Below are 20,849 nucleotides of genomic sequence, written 5' to 3' on the forward strand. Positions count from 1 at the left end.
TTCAGTTGAGGGGAGAGCGTTCAGGTTCAGTTCAGGGCTTGGGCATCGACGCATTCACGCGCCCGGGCCTTCACGTGCCGCGACCGCGCATCATTGGGACAGGGGTGTCGGCCTGCCATGGCAAATTGACAACGACGCGAATCATGACTGCCTCTGCCTTCATGTGATGCGTGTGCTGCTGCCTGTTGTTGCCCCTGCCGCTACCGAACATGGTCTTGGCTCGGCATCAGTCAACACTCACAGGAATAGCACGAGATACCACACGCATCCTGCCAGATTCCAGCATTTTCCTACGCATCCAACGAGATTCCAGCATTTTGACATTTAGAGATATTGCGGCAATCACCCACGTCACATCATCCACAGAAGGTAATCACTGGCTTATGCAGTAAAAAGAATGACATCAAAATGCTGAATTTGGTGGAACAGGCCATTCAACATACCCACGTACGGTAACAAACCTAAAAAGAACCAGAACTGTACTGGGTCAAAAATCAAAACAACAGCAACATGAGCAAATGTTATCACAGCACCAGGTCACGCTCCGGCAAGCTTTGACCGAGGGTTGCTCATCCTATCACAATCAGCCACTCGTACATTTGGAAATGGAATGGATCCTCTCAAGGGGAAAAGGCACAATTATTCACTGCCTTTTTTGCTTGTATACTTCCTCTTCTACTATAATGTTACAAATTGGACAACAGGCACCGCCTCATCCCAAACATTATCATCTCCAATAGGATTAGAATCTGTACAAACTACCCTACCCTTTTACAACAATTCACTTGGGGTCAAATGATTAAATGGAGGGCCTAGCTGCTCCGCTTCCCACAACCACCGCTCGTGTTATTCTCTGACTGATTCTTCCTCGCTCCTGTGCTCCACTTGTTGAGTTACGAATGTCTGTTGGCTATCTGATGATTCAGCATTGGGCCCGGAGAAGCAGTATTCAACTCATGCCTGTGTCACAGATCACAGTACTAGGGCAAACTATGTCAATGACTACTGCTGTGCTCATAGCTGCAAAGCCAGATCAGGATGCTTTGGATTCACTAACTTCCCCTTAGGCAGGGAACCTGATGACTGGACACCAGCGTTCAAGCTTGGGTGAGCAGAACTATTATCATTCACAATCTTTGGATCATGACTTGCACCTTGCACAGGGTTGACTGTCGCCTTTCCAACATCTCCATTCTGTGCTGCTTTAAGACTATCAGCAGTTAGTTGGTGGCCATGGATATAGCCGTTGGCTTTACCATTCATTCCAGAAAACATCCCAAGCACCTGAGCATGTGTCATAGGAATGCCTGATCCAAATAACCCGTGTCCAGCAAATTGACTCATGGCGTTTGACACAGCGGAGAAGCCATTGATATTAGAGTGGATTTCTCGACTGTGGCTGTGGTGCTGCAATGGAGGCGCTGGTCCAGTATTATCTATACCACCACATGACTTGTTAGCTCCATTCTCATGCTTGATTACTTTACTGGCAATTTCAGAGCTCTTATCAAAGCTTGCTGATGTAGAAGGTACTGTTTGAGTTCTAGTTAGATGCTCCTCACCAGTAACAGCCCCATTTGAAGACGGTCCAGACTTGTGATGGAGGACATCAATCTTGGATGGCATGTTGGGTGGAGCAGTGGACTCAGAGGGATTGGTGGATGTGACAACAGGAGGCCACTGGGAGTTTTGGGGTGGCTCACCATCTACAATCCATCCTGGACCAAAATTTGTCCCAGGGGGTAGTGCCCTTCTGATACGATTCGCTGCTATATCCCAGCCAACTGGGCCCAATTTTGCTGCGAACCGCGCCAAGCTCCTAGCATATGCATGTTGCTGCTGAACCCCTACCTGGTTCACGCAATAGGAAGGAAAAAAACAAATAGACTAGAAATATTAGCATAGCAAGTTCCAGTCAGCATAGATGATTAAAGCAGTGGTTGCAATGATCAACTACAGTTAAGTTAGTAGGGTTTACACAAAGTCAACCTATAACCAAATTTGTGAATTCTTCAAAATAAACTGTATCTGGTTAGGATGTGCTTACTGGCACCAGTAGTTTCCTCTCATCATCAAAGGCGCCAAACAGAGAGCTATTACGTGAGTAATGCTGATCATACGTACTCCGGCGGTCGTCATCTAAACTAGGGGGTTTCTTCCCCCACTTTGATGAACCTAGAAGATTTATATAAGTCATGTTTGTCAATCAGATGTCTAGCACCGTACTGAACATTTATTAGTAGAAGTAAGAACTAACCTGAATAATCACCGATTTTATCTGTTCTTTTTGCACTAAAGGAACCAAACATACTGTGAAAAGTGGATGGATCTTTCAATGGGGTAGTATTTCGAGTTCTGTCTCCAGTAGATCTTTTTCTTATTGTATCAGCATTGTCTTCAGGTTTATTTGTTTTTACATTTGATAGATCTGGTGACACATCATCCTCTGTCTTTGGATTCTTTGGTGGCCTGCCTCTTCGAGCTGGTGGCTTGGGTTCTTCTTCTTCATCGCTAGGTTGCCTCAAGTTTTCAAAATCCTTTTTGGCAAGAGCTTCAATAGATCGTGCCTAAAAGATTATTGAATATTTCAGGTAAGTAGATGGCTAGAAGATAATAAGGTATCAGCAACTTGTCCACAATGCAGAAACATTCAAGGGATAAGGAACTGAGCTGCCTATATATGTGGATGTATCAGTATATTTTCCATTGCAAAAGATATATGGTGTCTTCTATAATAGTAAAGCATGTTGTTGGAGGAGACATGCCAAGGAAAATAGCCAACTTGATACACAGTTTCTATAGATTTATTGGAAGAAATCAAGTAACCCTTTAATATCCAAGACTTAAAAACAGTTGCCACGTTAGTACGTCAAAAGGAATAAACGCACTAGCAATCACAGACATAAACAATTACAGTAAGAACACAAAAAGCGCACATGGTTTTTGCAAACATACATGCAAATTTGCATGTCCCTGCAAAACTGAAAGAAAACTCAGAAACTCAGAACAAGTTTCACACTTAACATATATTCTGAAGAACAAAACTACCAAAAAACATACATGATCCAGAAAATATAGCAGTGCATGCGACAAGGTGGTTATATATATGATATAATAATAAACAGTACATGCACTATAAAAATTACCTGCCGGAAGTAGATTGTGTCGGCTGAATTGTAAGACATAGCATTTGACGTAAGTAGAAATACATCATCCTGCACAAACAGAAAAACATAAAATGTCAAAAGATCCACGTTACTGAACCACAAATAGTACTCCATTATGACTTGATTTCTACAAAGCTTGCAATCAAATACTTAATCTTTGGTTTAACACATATATGGAGAAAAAATTCCAGTGTTTCTATGGGAAATTAAACACATCAATTTTAGAACACCCCAGTGCACTTGGTATTCTCAAAACCCACAACATGCGTGACATCCTGCATTTAGAAAATGGAATTCAACAAAGCAACAACACGCCATTTGGTGTAACCCTATGTCAAGGGATGAACTTGGCAATTACAAAGAGCAAATGTTTCCATATCCGCTGAAGCCAAGATATCAGTACTGCATATAAAGTTAAGTATATGCAAGAAGCATAGTGCCACTTTGGATAAGAAAAGTTCTTGAGTACTGATACTTCTTATTAAAGCAGCTGGTTTATTGGCATAGCAACTAGTTCTGGGATTATTATTCATAAGTGTCTTGGACTAATTATTCCAATGAAATTTCACTTTAGCAAGCTAGGCATCTAGCCTATGTTAGAACTACCCTTGAGTGATGAATAGATCCAACTGATTATCTACGAATGACTACTACTATCATCATCATACAGTATAAACTAAGCTGGAGTTTGACGAATTAATACTGTATTGGATCTGGAATAGGTCAAGATCATTTAGTTCAATGGAATTCTTTTTTTATCTCAGAATGGTGCAAGACAATCATTATACCACAACCTAGGAAGTCTCTACATGCCAATCCAAAAGGTACCTTTCATTAAGGACATTAACTCATATGGTACGAGCCCAGTTTGGCCCCTGGTAAAAACAGCAACAACTACAGAAAATTAACATAGAGATATAATGTAGCGCATGTTACTCAAGAATTTCTTGTCTGGTGCAGAAAGCAAACAACTGGCATATTCTATTAACAATACCAAAAAGCAGTATCAAGTTCCTCACAAGGGATTAATGAAAGATAGACACGTGAAATAATATCAACTAAACACTAGTTCATTATACACGAGATTAAATTGGAAAGAACACAAGATTGTACAAGAAAACTACAGAGACATTGTTAAACCAGTGAATTGGACAGCAAAATACGGCAGTAAAGCACAGCAGATTCTATCAAACATTAGTTAAATCAAAGATTCAAATGAAAGCCGGCTACACAAAACAGAGACGTCAACCAAACCTACAATAGTGGAACCAGTAAACAGTCACGCAGCATACCTCAAACTGCTCCAAGTTAGAATACGAGTCATTCAACAGCTTCTCACGGATTGTTGAGAAATCCATTGGATGCTCAATAATCTCATGGTAATCTGGAAGCTGGAGGAGGAACACACAAAATGCCAGCATTAGCAACAGAGTTTCCATCTGAAAACACAACAGAACCACACCTCCATTACTCACCTCCTCTGGGTCGACAGGCTCTGAGAAAACTCCATAAGTATCCTTCCTGAGAGCAGTGCAAGGTAGACAGATAAACACACATAACCGAAGCAATCCTTATTGGACGAGAATTACATCAGGATGGGGCCAGGGCACTCACTTCTGGAGCCTATCGAGGATGAAGAGCAGCAACTTTTTGTCTGGGAGGGGCGTCCCCGTGGGCCCACCGCCATCCAACGCAGCAAGCCCTACTCCCACAAACGCAAGAAACGTTAACCAACGAAAAATTCAAATCCCTGAACCACTTCAACGCTAATGCTTTTGCTTCCCTCCAAGTCTTACCTTTCCCCGTCGCTTTCGCTGCGTCCTTCTTTCCCTCCCCCGGCTCCTCCTGCAGCATCAAAGAACCGAAACAGCAACCATCAGAACAGAAATCCACCACAACAAACACATTCATGCATAACGATTTCGCTTCAAAGCGTCACTATCCCGTCATGTAGTGGGAATTGCAGCAAAAATCAAGTGTTGCAGCAAGCTCCGCACTGAAAGCGACGACTTTTTTCTGCCTCTCGCAGTCCGGACAGTGCTTACAACCCATCAATAGGAGAAAAAGGAGGTCAAATGCGTCAAGGCTTGTCAGATCCGCTTACTGTTCCCTTCAAAGGAAAGGATTAAAGCGCTGACGAGGGTCAAGATCCCTAGACTGGCCGGACTCCAGAGGCCCCAAAAAGAATTCCAAACCCGCCCAAAAAAGCAACGCCCTCCAAGAAGCAAAAATCCCCAACCGCCACTATCAGAGCTCCACTGATCCCCGCTAGATTCCCCACCACGGAGGCGAGCCGTACCACAAAACACCCCCCCAAAAAAAATCCCGAGCCCGCAGATCCAACCACTACGGCTCCGCATCGCCGCGTGTCCCGCGGGCAAAACCCCCTCGGGGAGGTCCCCAAACCCCGGAATTTTCGAAAAATTGGCGCGAGAGAGGGAGGCCCCCGACCTTGACGACGCCGGAGAGGACGCTCTTGAGGCGCTTCTGCCGCCGCCGCCCGCTCCCGGCCCCGTCCTCATCGTCGTCGGAGGGGTTGGGGTCCCTGCGGGAGGGTGAGGGGGCGGGGCTAGGGTTTTGGGCCTGGAGGCGGAGGCTGCGGCGCTGGAGGTCGAGGAGGGAGGGGCGGCCCTTCTTCTTGCGCCGCCGCTGCGGGGATGGCGTCTCTGCGGGGGGCGGCGGGGGCGGGGGCGGGGGCGGTGGTGGGGGAGGGGGCTTGCGGGTCTTCGCCATCGGAGTCCGGCAGGCCCGCGACGGCGGCGACGGCAGCGGCGGCGGCGGCGCGGCGAGGCGCGGGCGGGGGGGAGGAGGTGGTGGTGGTGTGATGGCCTGGGAACGGGTCGGGGTGCGTGTGGCTTTGCGTGCGTTTGGTATTTTTTTCCTGGGGCCTTTCGGTTTGCGTCGGGCGGCTCGGCTCTTGCGGGGCCCGCCGTTTCCTGACCTGTGGGGCGGAGCTGTGTGTGGCCCCATATGTCAGCGAGACGGGATAAAGGTATCCGTGTTATTGGGTTCGGATCGGCCGGCCGCGGGAGCGTTTGGTGGGGGTGGGACCGGGCTCGTGTGTGTCGTGGGCGGATCCGATTGGTGGGTGCCCCCCAGGTCGTGTGGGTGGTTGTTTTCTAGTTGGAATAGGAGGCCGTGTGACCCACCTGCCAGTCACATAGGAGTTCCCTTCGGTTGTGTTTCCCGCAATTCTTACATCGAATCACTGTATCGGACCTTCCAAAAAAAAAAAACACTGTACCCTACCGTTTTGAAAAGGCTAATCGATCTTTTGAGCCAAGTAATATTTTTACGTGATCTGTGGATAAATTGTCGACTTATGAGGAACATGGGGTGCAAGGACATGTTGTAGCACAGTAATAAATGACACGATAAAGCACAAACATCCTTTGTATAGTGTTTACTGTTTAGCATGGAGGAGGCGGGCTCATTTTCCTTTTTTCTGAGAGGGAGGAGGTTACATGCATGTTTTGTAGGCTGAGAAATTGCCATAGAATGTCATGGCATGAATTCTGAAAAAAAAAAGGGTCCTCACATCAAGCAATCAAGAGCGGTGACCCAAGTTGAAGCCCGTGTGGATTGACAGATCCCCAATCAATCAGGAGATAATGGCGTATCCAGCTCATTGTAGTCCTCCATTACCATAGGATGCATCATGCAAGGATATGCAGCCATGCCCGTTTCAGGGTGACCTATTTCTCACGGACAGAAGGTTCAACATTTTCTTGACAGAATATTCCCTAGGTCCGCATCAAGATAATCAATAATAAATTTATAGAGAAAAATAACACCAATAACAGTAATAGAGTTTGGGCTCAGCTTGTTTACATCGGCTCAAGCCCAGTGGAGAATCGAGCCCATCAAGCCCACGTGAACAACTTCCGCCTTCACGCTATGGTCACGTAAAGCAATGAACACGGCTATGGTTTCCGTCTCTTGCTGCGCGTAGGATCACAGAACTCGAACGCGCGGCGCCTCCCGCCTCGCCGCTCGCTCCCGCCGCCGCCTGCCTTACCGGTCCCATGGCCGGCGCGCCGTCGAGGTGCCTCTTCGTCACTGGCCCGCCGGTAAGCCCCTAACCTCTCACAGAACCCTCCTCCCTCTCTCCCCAACAGCTACCTCACGGCCTGGGTGGTGCTCGCAGGGCGTGGGGAAGACGACGTTGGTCATGCGGGTGTTCGAAGCCCTCAGGGCCTCCCACCCGAACCTCACCATTCGCGGCTTCTATACCCGTACTGCGTTACCTAGCCCTCTAGAACTTCGATTCGTTCCTCTGCGCAGTTGGCGACCAGAAATTTCACCAGCTTTTGTGTGTCATCTGTTTGCAGGGGAGGTGAGGGAGAGTGGGGAAAGGGTAGGGTTCGAGGTTGTCACGCTCGATGGCCGAAGTGGACCGCTCGCCTCATCCAAGGTTTCCAGGTGGGGTTCACCTTGCTATTACGCTTCTTCTGGTTTCATTTGTTTATAGGTACTGTGCATTTGGGTAATTGGGATTTTGAAATGTGTCGGTGCTATGGAAATTATCTGATACTATGGATTAGTAGTCTAATTGTTCAAGCCGTCAATAATGACTGTCGACAAGAAATATTGCATTGTTGTGGATCTATACAAATAGCCCAACATCTAGTGTGAGATTGCTTCCCTGCAATTCTAGTTACACTGCTCAATTCTAATTGAAAGTCCCTTCCCAACGTGCCAGCAAGAAGTAATGGCCATGCTTGGATGACCTAAACCCATCTTTGGTGATGATTGGAAAATGGTTCATCTTCTCTATTACGCAGATTTTCAAGCCACCTGTACTAGTCTGTGGCTCTGTGCTCATGTGTAACACTATATGTCCCTTTTGGTTAAAAACACACACTCCATCTGCCCATAGACTTTCCATCGTTGGATGAACTTGAGTTTTCCAGTTCCTGTTGTCATACTTCCATCCTGCACGTACCAGTTAGACCTATTGTTGCATCTTTGCCCCTCTACTAATATTTAACTATCACATCACTGCATGGCTGCCATTGCTTATTTTCGCAATACTGCTTTGATGTATGTCTGGTATTTTGTTAACCTAGATGTGTTCACACATACCATCATATTTTTTTGGTCTTTTGAAGCCTCACCCAGAGGTTTCCAGGTCAGGCTCACCTTGCTATTATGTCTGTTCTGATTTCATTTGCTTAGCACCATGCATTTGGGTAACTGAAATTATTAAATGCATCACTACTGTGGAAGTTATCTGATACTACGGAGCAGTAGACTAATTGTGCAAGCCTTCAAGATCAGGTACTACTGCTGTACTGCATTGCTCTGCATTCAAGCAAATAGACGAACATCTTGAGATTGCTTACCTGCAATTATAGTTGCAATTTAGCGCTCAATTTTAAATGAAGGACCCTTTCTAGTGCACCGTTGCCAAGTGATGGCCTTGCTCGAATGACTTAAATCTGTCTTTGTTGATGATTGGAGAATGGTGCATCTTGTCTAATACACAGTTCGCCTGGCTAATTATGCTGGTTTGTGCTCATGTATAACACTATATGTCACATAATTTTCCATTGTTGAATGAACTTTGAATTTGTCAGTTCCTGTTGTGACAGTTTAATGTGTCAGTTACCTCTTTGCCCATGTAATAATTTTGAACCATCACAGTGCTGCACATCTGCCATTACTTATTTCCTCAAATACCACTTTGATGTATGGGTGCTGAATTCTTTTATCTTAGATATGTAAAAACAAACCATCAAAGTCTTGGTTATTTTTGCAGCCCAGAGTCTTTTCGATGGCCTACTGTTGGGAAATACAAAGTAGATGTAGCATCTTTGGAATCGCTAGCATTACCTGAGCTGCAGGTAAGCAATTCTGAGTTATGAAATCTCAAGGGTCTCATTCATGTGTTGTTGTTAGCTTATGCATGATAAAGTTTTGGAAGTTTGTTATTGATTGATTATGATGCAAAAGGTAATTTACTAAATATTTCTTGTTGAAATATCAGGTCAAGGAAGACACAGATCTCTTCATCATTGATGAAGTGGGTAAGATGGAGTTGTTCAGTTCAGCATTTTTCCCTGCTGTAATGAGAGTTGTTGAATCCAATATACCAGTGTTGGCCACCATACCGATTCCTAGAAATGGCCGAGACATTCCAGGAGGTACCATGTTATCCTGTTTCGCAACTTTGCAGAGGCTACTGATTGATATTATTGCTATGCCGTACAAAATATTGCAGTAAATACCATTTCCTTGGTTGCCTTTAACAAGCCAATTCATTAATGTATTTGAGGAAGCTGTGTTCATGTACATGTTTAAAGCTTGCTAGCTATGCTATGTTATGCATTCAATAAATTAATTGATATGTCATACTGAAATACTATCCCAGTTTTTTCTTTAAAGTTAGTTGCAAGTCCTGATTCTGACCATGGTTTGCCCCTGGAGTTCTCATTGAATATTTTTCCTGTAAAATGCAGTTGCTAGGTTGCGGAATCATCCTGGAGCTGCTATTTTCACCTTAAATACTGGTAACAGGGATACGATGAGAGAAACTATCTACAATCAGTTAAGCAGTTTGTTGCAGAAGAGGTGATTTGCTAACCACCCTATGTGCCCTCATTTTGTTAGTCTGACATAAGGCATGAATTAAAGTTTTCTTCTATGCAAAATCTAAAGTAGAAGTTTTCTTTCAGTACTTGTTCCATATAGCCTATGATAGAACGTATGGTCAAGTCTTATGGTGTTGTACCTGAAATACCTTTTTCCAAGTTTACCGACCAATGAGAAGACAGTCAGATTACTATGTTGTTGCGCTTTACTGGTCAAATCTGAATGTACAAGAAGCATGTTGTTCAGTTTTTCTTAGTTCTGTGTGTGGTTATTCAATCATGTATTCACATTCACCTAGTCAAGGTTTTATCATCACAACAGCTCTCTCTTGTCTGGATGCATATAGCATGCAGTGACTTCTACAACAAGTATCACATACTTTGCGCTACTAATTTGCTAATGTGCCTGCCTGCATATTTTGGGCCCATGATGACTCCAGCTTGGTTTGGCAGCCCCATTGTAACTTAATTATTGCTGTAGTTCTTACCCTCATTTTGTCTTTTAAAGATGACCAATTAGCTGAAATTTGCCGTAGTTCTTACCCTCATCTTGTCTATGAGAGATGACCAAGTAGCCGAAATGGCAATCAAGTTGGATAGTAATAATGATTGAGGCTTTAGACATTTTTAACCAACACTTGTGAGTTGTGACGTTTCCTTGTTAGAGTGTATGTTCACCAATGCTAACTGTTACTGAACTATGACTTGTGATAGGTAGTTTAGTGCAAATGATACATGTAATCTTATGGGTCACGGCGCATTTGATTCTCTTAAGGATGTCTAACCCATAATAAATTCCTGAAGTGTTAAATGATGATGAATGAAGATCAAATTTCTGTATCAGTAGGCAGCTATGCACAATGATGAAACCTATCAATAAAAGCGAGTTGGAAATTGAATAGACTTCTTGATGTCATGATACAATGCACAAAAGAACCACTGCATAGGTGTGATTTGGCTGACAAAGGAGGTTTTCTCAATCCCCTCTCCGTTTCTTCCAGCATTTTGGACCACTGCTGCTAAGACACCTCATAATGGAGTAGGGCATATCCTAGAAGCAAGCAGCGACTTCACATGACACATGTTCCTATGGGGGACTCTTGATCTGAATGATCGCAGGGAATTTTCACCCAAAGAGGCACAATCTTTTGATTGAGGTGGGCACAGAATTAAAGCGTGGTGTACTGATCATGACACCCCTTTACAACCCACCGAGCCCCATGCCCCCTTTGAGCCCGTCCGGGAAGATGCCATTAAACGCCAACGCTGTGAGTTTTGGTAACCTTAGAAAATGGCAAGTGAGGCCAGGACCATCTGAGCAGAGTTTTCAGTTTTAAGAACTGAAAGCTCCTTTAAACTTGTTGACAATGTTTAGTTGAAGGCAGAAAGTGCAAGGCAATCTCTCAGGAGATACGATACTCTGTTTTTGTCTAAATATATTAATGCTTAGGCGTGCACAATATATAAATGCAGACTTTTAGCTGCAGATTATCCTGTTTGTAAGCTGGAGCTGGAACCAGTGAAGAACTTCAAGGAAATACACATGCAGATTTGCTGATCCTCTACTTCATAACTGGAAACCTGTTCTTTTGTGTTCGTAGCCCTTGAAATGATTCTTGATAGAGACATAGAGTGACTAGTCATTTGAGAGGGAAAAGAAAACAGTTGTCGAGTGACAAGACCACAAGACTCATAAACAGTTGCTCATTTTCGTGTTTGGTCTGAAACGTTCATACTGTTGAGCTTCCGAGGAAATCTCGGGCTTTCTGAGAGGACAGCCTTGCTGGCTTGCCGATGACCTCAGTGCCCTTGCCTCGCTTTAGGCAGTGCCAGTGTGGGGTGTGGAACTGAAATTGCTGAATGGTATTGATTCGGTGGCAGCCCCACCATGTGATCTCTTCATGCCGGAGGGGCCTCTGGTTAACTTGTTTAATCCTGGATGCATAATTTTCCCTCCTCCAATGCAAGTTTAGTTTAGCGCTGAGCCGCCGAGGAATGATGGCCGTGCATGAACGCATGCCAGTTGATATCACTTGCCGGATTTAAGAACGGAAAGAGGCATTGATCCTCCTACCGAAAGCTTGCGCCGTGCCCCGTGCACTTTTATGCTTCTACAGGAATGATGTTCGGTTGGTGTCCCGGAGAACTCCAACATCAGGCATGCTCGATGCTTTTACCTTACCATGAGTAATTGGTGCCTCCCTCATTGCATGGTATACGCACTGCATGTTCGGTGGCGTATCCCTGTGGTTCTTCACACGCCGTTTCATAGTTCAGTTTCTTTTTGGGTACCGGTACGCCATACTGGACGGAGGGAGCACTGGGGCCAGCCGGTAAGGAATATGCATAAGTCCGTCAGGCACCGGTTGCAGTTGGCAGTTTGGTGAGACGACATGCGCAGAGACATGGCGTTACGAACCAATAATACAGTGGCCATCTGATCTGGGGCTCTCGTTCGCGATGTCGCCTGTCATCTCTTCTGAATTCTGATAGCTAGCGGCAACTAACCAGCCCTCCCCGGCCAAGCCAACGAGAAGCCAGCCGCGCCGCACGACACGGGGAAAAAACAAGCGGCGGCAGGCCGCAGCAGTTGTTGGCCGGGGTCAAGGCGCATGTGCGTGTGCGTGCGTGCAGGACGTCATCAACATTCCATCCCCGATCACGCCCAGATCCCACACACACATCACGCGTCGCTCTCGGCGCCCCGCGCGACACCGCCCCGGCAATCCTTACGGGCCGGGCGTACCCCCGCCATTGATGTGCCGTGCCCGCCGCCCAGAAAACACACCCGGTCCCGGAGCCATTTGGGGTGTTCCTCCTGGAAATATACGTATACGCGCGAGTTGCATCATCAATAATGGGGTTATTATGTAGACGTAGTCGTTAAGTCGTGTACATGCATGCTTGTTCTAGTTTAGTATAATTTGTGCAGCAGCTGCTGATGATTGATGGAGCCGGCATAGATATATGAATTTTTTTTTGAACCAGAATTTTTCAAAGCCATGCAAAAAAAAATTGAAATGTTCGTAGACCTCACAGATTTTCTGTTCAAAACCTCTTTTGTTGCGCTGTTAAGTTAAGCCTAGAGAACAGGTGCTAAACTATCCAGGACTGAGCCAGCCATACCGCTTAAGTACACCATTATCTATTGCAAATGTAATCCGCACACGTTTAATATCTTTTTTTAAAAGAAAAAAAAGAGGACGAGACAGCAGCTTCGGCATTTCATCAGCACTGGTTTCAGTTGGATAGGATTGTTCTGGTACAGTTGGGGTGCATCAAGTGATTCTCCTGTGTAATAATACTACAAAAGAAACTACTACTTAACGAGGGAACATCTCATCCGATTCGCACATGATGGTGACCAACACAGGTTGCGACTGCGATCCGTGCCCCCGGAACGGCCGGTTATCAGGAACGGCGCCAAATGGAGCTGCCCCCGTGCGTTCGAGAGCAGGAAAAGATCAACCGAAGCGTGTGGCGCACCAACTAGGGTCCTCGCACAACCGAGCTGTCCCCAGCCTAAAATACTATCAAGAGCCCTCTCTGTCTCTCTGGCCTCATTTACCTGGCTCCTGCTACAGAATCTTCCTCACTGGATGGGCCTCATTTACCTGGCTGCTGCCGTTCCCACCTCCTTCCCTGCAAAACCTTCTCGTTTTAACCTCTCCTCTCCTGATAGTAAAGCAGTTAATTCTTCACCAACCGTCCAGCCCAGAAGGGAGTCAAAGTCAAGTAGTCAACCACTGGACAGTTCATCATCTTTTCATTTTTTACCATAACGGTAACAACTTAACGATGGCCAATGAGAAATGTTTCATCATACTACATTGTTACATGTGCATGCATGCTGGCTAATCTGTTGAAAACTACTCTAGTTGCAACAAATGCAGTACATGATTTGATCACAGCCTAATCCAGTGGCAACAGAGGGCCAAAGATGCCGCGAGTGGAAGTAATAAAGGGCAATGGTGGGTGAGGTGAGGGCCTGAGCCTGAGGGGGGAAAGGCGGAAGAAGCTTTCGCTTTCCCGGCTGTTGCTTTCCTTCCGCCCTCTCTTCTCTACATGGGCTGTAGTAATTATTATTCGTGAGTGCCGCCATAAGCGCGCATCAACAAACAAGAGCCTCGACCTCCCGCGGCGTACCTCTCCTCTCCATCTCTCTTCTCGCCTCCCGCGGCGCCCGGGTTCCCACGGCTGGAGGAGCTGCGGCGAGGCCTCTGCCTGTGCACGCGACGGCCGGCGGCTGGTCGTCGGAGCCGCGTGCCGACTGCGGAGAGGAGGCGACGTCAGGACGAGATCCTTGGATGTATGGCTCTTGTCTTCCTTTCTCCGTTCATTCGCGTCTGCGGTCTGCGTGCAGATTGATTTGATTTCTTGGGTTGGTTATCATTTTCTGGTTCTTGGAGGAAATGCTGTTTCTTCTTCTTCTTCTTCTTCTTTTCTTCTTCTTCTTCTCCGTTGTGATCTGGTTGCACGTGGGTGGGGTTCAGCTTCCCATTCTGTTGACGACTTGGCATTTCTGTTCATGTGCTGGTGTGCTTGGCCTTGGATGATTCTTTCGAAATGAATTCAACAGAGTTTTGTTCATACGACCCTGCTCCGCTTCCTTTTTCTTATGATCTCTTTTAATTCGTGGCGATTAGAAATATGTCTCCCTTCTCTTATCAAAATGCCAATCGATTCCAGTTGCTGTGACAGTGATATTCAGCATCCTGCGCGTGCCTGAATTTGCTCTGGCCTTGTGTATCAGGTTGATTTCATTAGCAGGAAATGATTTTTTTTAAAACTGACGAGCAATCCTGTGGTGTTTCGGTTGTGACATGCTTTCTGCAGAATCTGACATGATATCCTGCACTTCTTTCTGCAGGATAAGAAAGTCAATCTCCTTCGTCCTGCAGAGACTCTGATATCGCCATCGAAGCACACGCTGGATCTCCCTGGCTGGCACCATCATGCTGCAGTACCTGGACTTCTCTCATGCCAGCACCTCAAGGAAGTGGGGGCACAAGAGACAGGGCGATGGTATGGCGATGCATGCTGATCCATTTCTCTCTGTCCACCATCCTACAACACAAAAAATTGACCTGAATTTCTGAATCCTTGATGGATGCTAACATAACCGAAGGATGGAATAAATTGATCAAGAGGGGGTTTTTTTCCTGATATTTCTCGGCTTTTTGATGACTGAATTGGGAACTCATTGGTATATGCCATATCCATGCTTCCAGGATTTGAAGCTCCAAGAAACAGCATGGAGTTCGCCTTGGAGGCTTCCCACAGCTACGGCGTTTTCCAAGAGGATGTCCCGGTGAGTCTTCCTTGTACCAGTACTGCTCTGTCAGAGTAATTCCTTCAATCTTCTGTTCCCCACAAGTAGGCACTGTTCTGTTTCAGAAAAGAACATGTCTTGTTCCTCTGACGCATAGTTCGTTGTGTGCGTGAAAAAACTTTGATCGTTCTTGGGCGATGAGGTACCTACTCTGGTAACTTTGTTGCTAGCTCCAATCTGTACTTGCAACTGACTGTAGTTACCTGACACGACATAACAGAAACTGCATTAATAATGTCAAGTGGTAGACCTTCATCTGCTGTTTCTTTAGACGTGGCCCCCATCTTCTTCCATCTACTGTTGCTGCATCTACTGACTAGTCTTTGCCTCATTGTCATCTTTCCATTCAATGAGCAAACTTTTCATTAGGCACATCAAGTATTTTTCTTCTTTTAGATGAAGCAACGTCCAGTTACTATTTGGAAAGTTTGTATTATTTTTTATTGTGCAAAAGGTGACGAACAAGAAACTACGATGATCTGATTGAGTTTCTTGTGAATTTAACAGTATTCCTGCAATATGAGGCAGTATCCAAAATCCGGGCCCAGCCACAGCTCTACCCCAATCAAGAAGCTGATCCATGAGGACATTTCCTTCAGAACAAATGAAGGCCAGAAGAGGCCCAGCGTCATCGCCAGACTGATGGGCATGGATTCACCTCCACTGAACACAAGCACTGAATCCATCAGCCGTTCAGAAGAAAGAAGATCAGTGCCAAGAAGCAGAGATCCTTCTGAAATGATCTCAACCAAGCATGTCTCCTTCGTGCCACACGATAAGGACTCCATCAAGCATGCACCAAAGCAAGAAATCCGAGCCTACGACGACGAGAGGGATGTGTTTGGGCATCCTAGCAAGAGGAACAATGAGTGGAGTAAGCCGCAGCCGCGAGAGCACCCGCAAGAGGAGGAGCTGCAGAAGTTCAAGAAGGAGTTCGAGGCATGGCAGGCGAGCAGAGCATGGGAGCAATCAAGAAGTTTTGAACTGGAGAGCAACCTCGATGACGACGACGATGACAAGTGCACGGATATCGTGCCGTACAGGCACCAGCACCACAAAGGGAAAGATGCTAGCAGTGGCAACAAGTACATTCACTCCAATGACGATGTGCATCGGAGAAGAAGCAAGGAGAGCAGCACATCAATTTCCGGCAGCCGTACGTTCTCTCTGGCGAGCGCAGACGCGTGTTCCACGAGGCTGCCACTCTCCAGGTTCTACCACGAGGAGGAGAGGTCGTTGTCGCCGACGAGGATCGTCGTCCTGAAGCCCTGCCCGGAGCTGAGCATGGACGACATCGAGGAGTCGTCGCTGGGGTCGCCGGAGCTGGTGAAGAAGGAGAACAACATGGAGGCCTTCCTCGAGGAGGTGAAGAAGAGGCTAAAGATTGAGCTCGAGGGGAGCATGGCCTCCGACGACAAGGCGAACCGGTGGGCCGTCGGCGACATCCCGGCCGACCCGAAGAAGATCGCTCGGAACATCGCAAACCAGATCAGGGAGAACGTCACGAGGGACTTGCACCCGGCGCTGGTGCGGTCGGAGTCGACACGATCATACCGCAGCGACGTGCCATTCAATGGCCAGAACCAGATGGATTACATCGGCAGAGATGCCAGGAGGCAGCTCTCTGACAGGCTGAAGAACGTGCTGCGAAGGGAGCCGGACGCCGAGCCGCCGTTCTCTCACCGGAGAAGGGCCGCCTCGACGTCGTTCGACGAGGAGCCGAGGCCCAAGCCAAGGCACGACATGGCATCAAGGAAGGGGAAGATCAGGAGGAAGGAGGAGAAGAAGTGCGCGATCGAGTCCGACGTCAGGTCCTTCAGATACGGATCATCAAACAAGACACCAACGACCCAATTGGACTCGGAGCCGGTATCGCCGAGAAACCTCATGAGGTCGTTCTCGGCGCCGGTGTCCGGGACGACCTTCGTGAAGCTCCTCTCGGAGGAGCCCCGGGTGCTGACCGGCGCACGGCTGCAGCGCAAGCAGGAAGGCTACGGGAGCAGGCCGTCGTCGTCAGAGGAGAGGAAAGGGAGGAAGGACGCTTTCGGCATCAAAGGCAAGGTGTCCAACTTGAGGCAGAACCTGGGGCTCAGAGCCAAGCTGTTCGGCAAGAAGTTCCACGCCTCCGACGAGTCGTCGTTCCCGGACGACCTCCCTCCGATCGGCACGCTGGTCACCGCACCTTCGGTTCTCATACACCCCGGCGTTCTCCAGGTGAGGCAACTCCACCAAGGTTGATGGTTTTTCTTTTCAGAGCCATTGCAATCTGACATGAGACTGATGCTTCTTTGGTTGCATGCAGGAGAACTCAACCGAGGTGCCGCCGAGCCCGGCGTCGTGGTGCAGCAGCCCGCCTGACGAGATGAGCAGGGGAGGCTACCCAAGTCCTGTCTCGCCGTTGGAGGCCGCCTTCAGCGGGCACCGATCGCCCTTGAGGACGGCAACAAAGGACATGATCTCAAGTGGTTGTGGTGAGTACCAAGCATCAAGTGATGCTACACTGAATACATTCTTCAGTGATTATGTTTGCCATGAGTTCTGATCAAAGAACCTCTCGCAGAACCAGGAATCTTGTCAGAACAATTTCAGACGACTGAAGAACGAGCTGAGACAAGTCCTGTCCTGGACGACCAGGACGACGACATGGACGAGTTAGATCACCCTATCAAATCCTTCATCAGAGACGTTCTCGTTGTCGCCGGCATGTACAGATCGAGGCAGAATCCCGTCAACTTGTTATCAGACTGCGAAGCTAAGCCGATCCCCAAGCGGGTGTTGGAGGAAGTCGAGTTCTCGTCCTCAACCGTGGCAGCTTCATCCAATGTCGGTGCGGCAGCCATCGACCACCGGCTCCTCTTCGACCTGATCAACGAGGCGCTCCCAGGAGCTGTCCGGTCCTCGACGACGCTCTGCACATTCGACAAGTTCTATGCCGCAGCACCAAGAAGAGCCCCCGGCGGCAAGAAGCTTCTAGAGGCACTGTGGAAGTCCGTGCAGGTGTGGCTAGAACCTCCAAGCCATAGTAAGACGTCGAGCTCTGCCTCCGTGGACGTGCTGATCGGCCGTGACCTGAGCATGTCAGCGTGGCATGGTGCGTTCCGTGACGACGCCGACGCGTTCGGAGAAGAGGTGGAGGCGGAGATACTGGACGAGCTGGTTGATGAGATGGTGTGGGACGTGCTCCTCAACGTGGGGGACTGATGATTCGTAGGTCTCTTCTGACGAGTATACTTGTACATTTTAGGGTGCCTTTTTTTTTTTACCTCTTCTGAGTGCTTGCTGGAATTGCGATCGTGTGTTAGGTGAGTGAAAAATGTAACTATGTTTGCGCGTGGAGAATTCTAAATTTACACTAAGAAATGCATAAAGAAGCAAAAATAGAGTGGATTTAGAAAAAGGAATGCGAGCTTTTTATTATTTTTGGTGCAGTTTTTGCACCAAGTCTTGCCTACCGTGTCACATTTTCCTAGGAAAAATAGCTGTATATTTCGACGGTATTCTTTTCATTTAGGGAAAAAAACTTGAAATTCAAGAAATTTTATTTGAGCCCCAATTTTACGCCTGTTAAAGTGAGCCCCTTCAATATTTTCCTCTAAATGCTGTAATCGACAAAGGCTTGCACATAGAGTGGTAAACAGAGAGTCTGTGAACATGAGTTTTCTTGCTGCTGAAGAGTTAAACTTTTAAGTTTGTCAAACAGAAGGAATAAGATTAGTGACAATCGGACAAGCATCACGCAGTACCAAATCCATTTGCTGAACACCGAGTACCTAGCTAGCCCTTTCTGTTCGTATTCGGGCGAGCTTGTGCAAAGACAATATAGTCCATTCGGCCGCGCCCTTCCAAACAACATTATAGGTTGGCTGTGATTCTGCTTTTGGTGTTTTATATCTTTACTTGCTCTTGGTCTATGATTCCTTCCACCATTGAGGGACTTGCAACAAAATTGTCTCAACTATAAAAAAAAATAGTCTTTATGCTAACAAAATATTAAAAAATACGTTCTGCAAGATTTTAAATCATACGGTAGAAAAAAAATCACCATGATAGATATTTTACGTACTAGTGATGTAACAATTATAATAAGTTACAAATACATGATTAGCTTTGAGAAGTTGGGAATTGCAGTTTATATCTAAAATCTTTCTACATCTATTTTTAAATTATTGTACCATAAATGTGTAGATGAACTCACATTTTTTGTTACTTGTTTTTCACTTAACAATGGCCGTAATTTCAATTTAACCTTAAAAATAATATTTTGTGTAATAATACACATAAATCATGAGGAAAAATAATAAAAGTTCTTGATATGACCTATTGTTCAAACATATTAAAATGACTTGTATATAGAATCTGATGGAGTATAAAATTTTGTATATTAGTTATGTACAATTTTATCCATCTCGCGCTCCTTGATGTCAAAGGAGTGACCTGGTTAGAATCGCAACTTTGTAAGAAGGAGAGTGCAAAGGGCAATGCTGGCGGTGACCGCTCACCTGTCGTGGTCGCCTGCGTCTGCCTCTCGCCGGAGAGAAAGGGAAACAAAACAAAACTGTTGTTGAATTTGGAGGATCTCAATGGCGACCGGAGAAGACAAGCATCCTCTTTTTATATAGCATGAGAAGCGTGAGAACGGTGAGAGCGAGACAAGCAATTTGATGGCTCAATGCCATGCAGCACAACGGTTTTGTGTTTGACGATGCGGGTGCATGACCCAACCCTATCCTTTTTTAAGGCAAACTTTGGGGAGTTCCTCACAACACTTTATTTTATATATTAAGGTTAGAGAGTTAGCGTCACATACTTACAAATATGTACAAAGAGTGAGGGGACTGATGTTAGCAGTACCCTGTAAGTAAGGAAGAAGATGGACTTCCACTAATATTCACTGCAATCCTACTATAACTCATACCTTGTAATCCTACTTGAACATTTCCTTGTAACCAATTAGTAATCACATCCCTTGGAGTATATAAAGTAGGGTAGGGGTACTTAGATCAACAAAACCATGATGGAAGACCAAATCCTTAACACCAAACAACACCCAAGCGCAGGGCGCGGCGCAATATACAACACCCCAAACATGACGTAGGGTATTACGCTACTTTGACGATCCGAACCTATATAAAGTTGTCTTATGTCCTCGCTTTTACCATCAAGTTACAAATCCGGTGATCCCCCACCAACCAATCTACTACCTCGGGATACCCTTGGTAGGTTGTCGGGCCGACATCCGGCGTGGCAGGTAGGGGTGATCATCGAGATCATCGGGCGAGCTTAAAGGACCTTATCTTCAAAATCAATCTACTCGATGAGAAGGAAGTCGCCGAGTTCCAATTCGAAGCGGATACGAGAAGCCGGTGGGAGATCAATCAGTTGTCGGCTCGTCTGCATGCAAAAAACTGCAGCACTAGTCGCACTGCTATAGCTGATCATCCTTCGTGGCTCCGTGCGTCGCTCAAGGCTAACGATCCGCTACTGCTCCATGCCCGTGAGAAGGAAAAATACCGGCGGAATTATTTTTCCATCTCCAAGTCGAAGTCACCGTCGATGCATCTTATGCTAATTATCTCCGGTTGCCGAATCCTATATTGAAGTGATGAAAGCCAATCAATATTCCATCTACTGCTCGTGCACGGATCGAGGAAACTATCAGCTCGAGTACTCCCCATGCAAGGCTACTTTTTGGAATTTCAGTACACGTACCAGGAAAGCTACCAGGAGATATGTTCCTCTTCACTACACGTACTCAAG

The 20,849-nt window shown here is 46.4% G+C and overlaps 3 protein-coding genes across 3 annotated transcripts; 2 read left to right on the forward strand and 1 right to left on the reverse strand.

Annotated features, from left to right (window-relative positions):
* Positions 1-391: 391 nt before the first annotated feature.
* On the reverse strand, positions 392-5,967 carry LOC101781486. Its single transcript, XM_004985786.3, has 9 exons — positions 5,619-5,967; positions 4,964-5,012; positions 4,782-4,869; positions 4,643-4,688; positions 4,460-4,558; positions 3,147-3,215; positions 2,258-2,567; positions 2,048-2,175; positions 392-1,851 (listed from the first exon to the last, which is right to left on the reverse strand). The coding sequence occupies exons 1-9, from the start codon at positions 5,898-5,900 to the stop codon at positions 1,015-1,017; spliced, it is 1,908 nt and encodes a 635-aa protein (XP_004985843.2). The 5' UTR covers positions 5,901-5,967; the 3' UTR covers positions 392-1,014.
* Positions 5,968-7,086: 1,119 nt separating this feature from the next.
* Positions 7,087-11,332, forward strand: LOC101782829 (cancer-related nucleoside-triphosphatase). Its single transcript, XM_004985790.3, has 7 exons — positions 7,087-7,237; positions 7,315-7,402; positions 7,499-7,589; positions 8,929-9,013; positions 9,157-9,313; positions 9,629-9,740; positions 10,762-11,332. The coding sequence occupies exons 1-7, from the start codon at positions 7,193-7,195 to the stop codon at positions 10,781-10,783; spliced, it is 600 nt and encodes a 199-aa protein (XP_004985847.1). The 5' UTR covers positions 7,087-7,192; the 3' UTR covers positions 10,784-11,332.
* Positions 11,333-13,755: 2,423 nt separating this feature from the next.
* LOC101781888 lies at positions 13,756-18,484 on the forward strand. Its single transcript, XM_004985787.3, has 6 exons — positions 13,756-14,069; positions 14,631-14,785; positions 14,992-15,071; positions 15,600-17,306; positions 17,395-17,563; positions 17,653-18,484. Exons 2-6 carry the CDS (start codon positions 14,716-14,718, stop codon positions 18,291-18,293), a joined length of 2,667 nt encoding a protein of 888 aa, XP_004985844.1. The 5' UTR covers positions 13,756-14,069; positions 14,631-14,715; the 3' UTR covers positions 18,294-18,484.
* Positions 18,485-20,849: the final 2,365 nt, after the last annotated feature.

Source organism: Setaria italica, chromosome IX, assembly GCF_000263155.2.
Source record: "Setaria italica strain Yugu1 chromosome IX, Setaria_italica_v2.0, whole genome shotgun sequence".
Classification (NCBI taxonomy): domain Eukaryota; kingdom Viridiplantae; phylum Streptophyta; class Magnoliopsida; order Poales; family Poaceae; genus Setaria; species Setaria italica.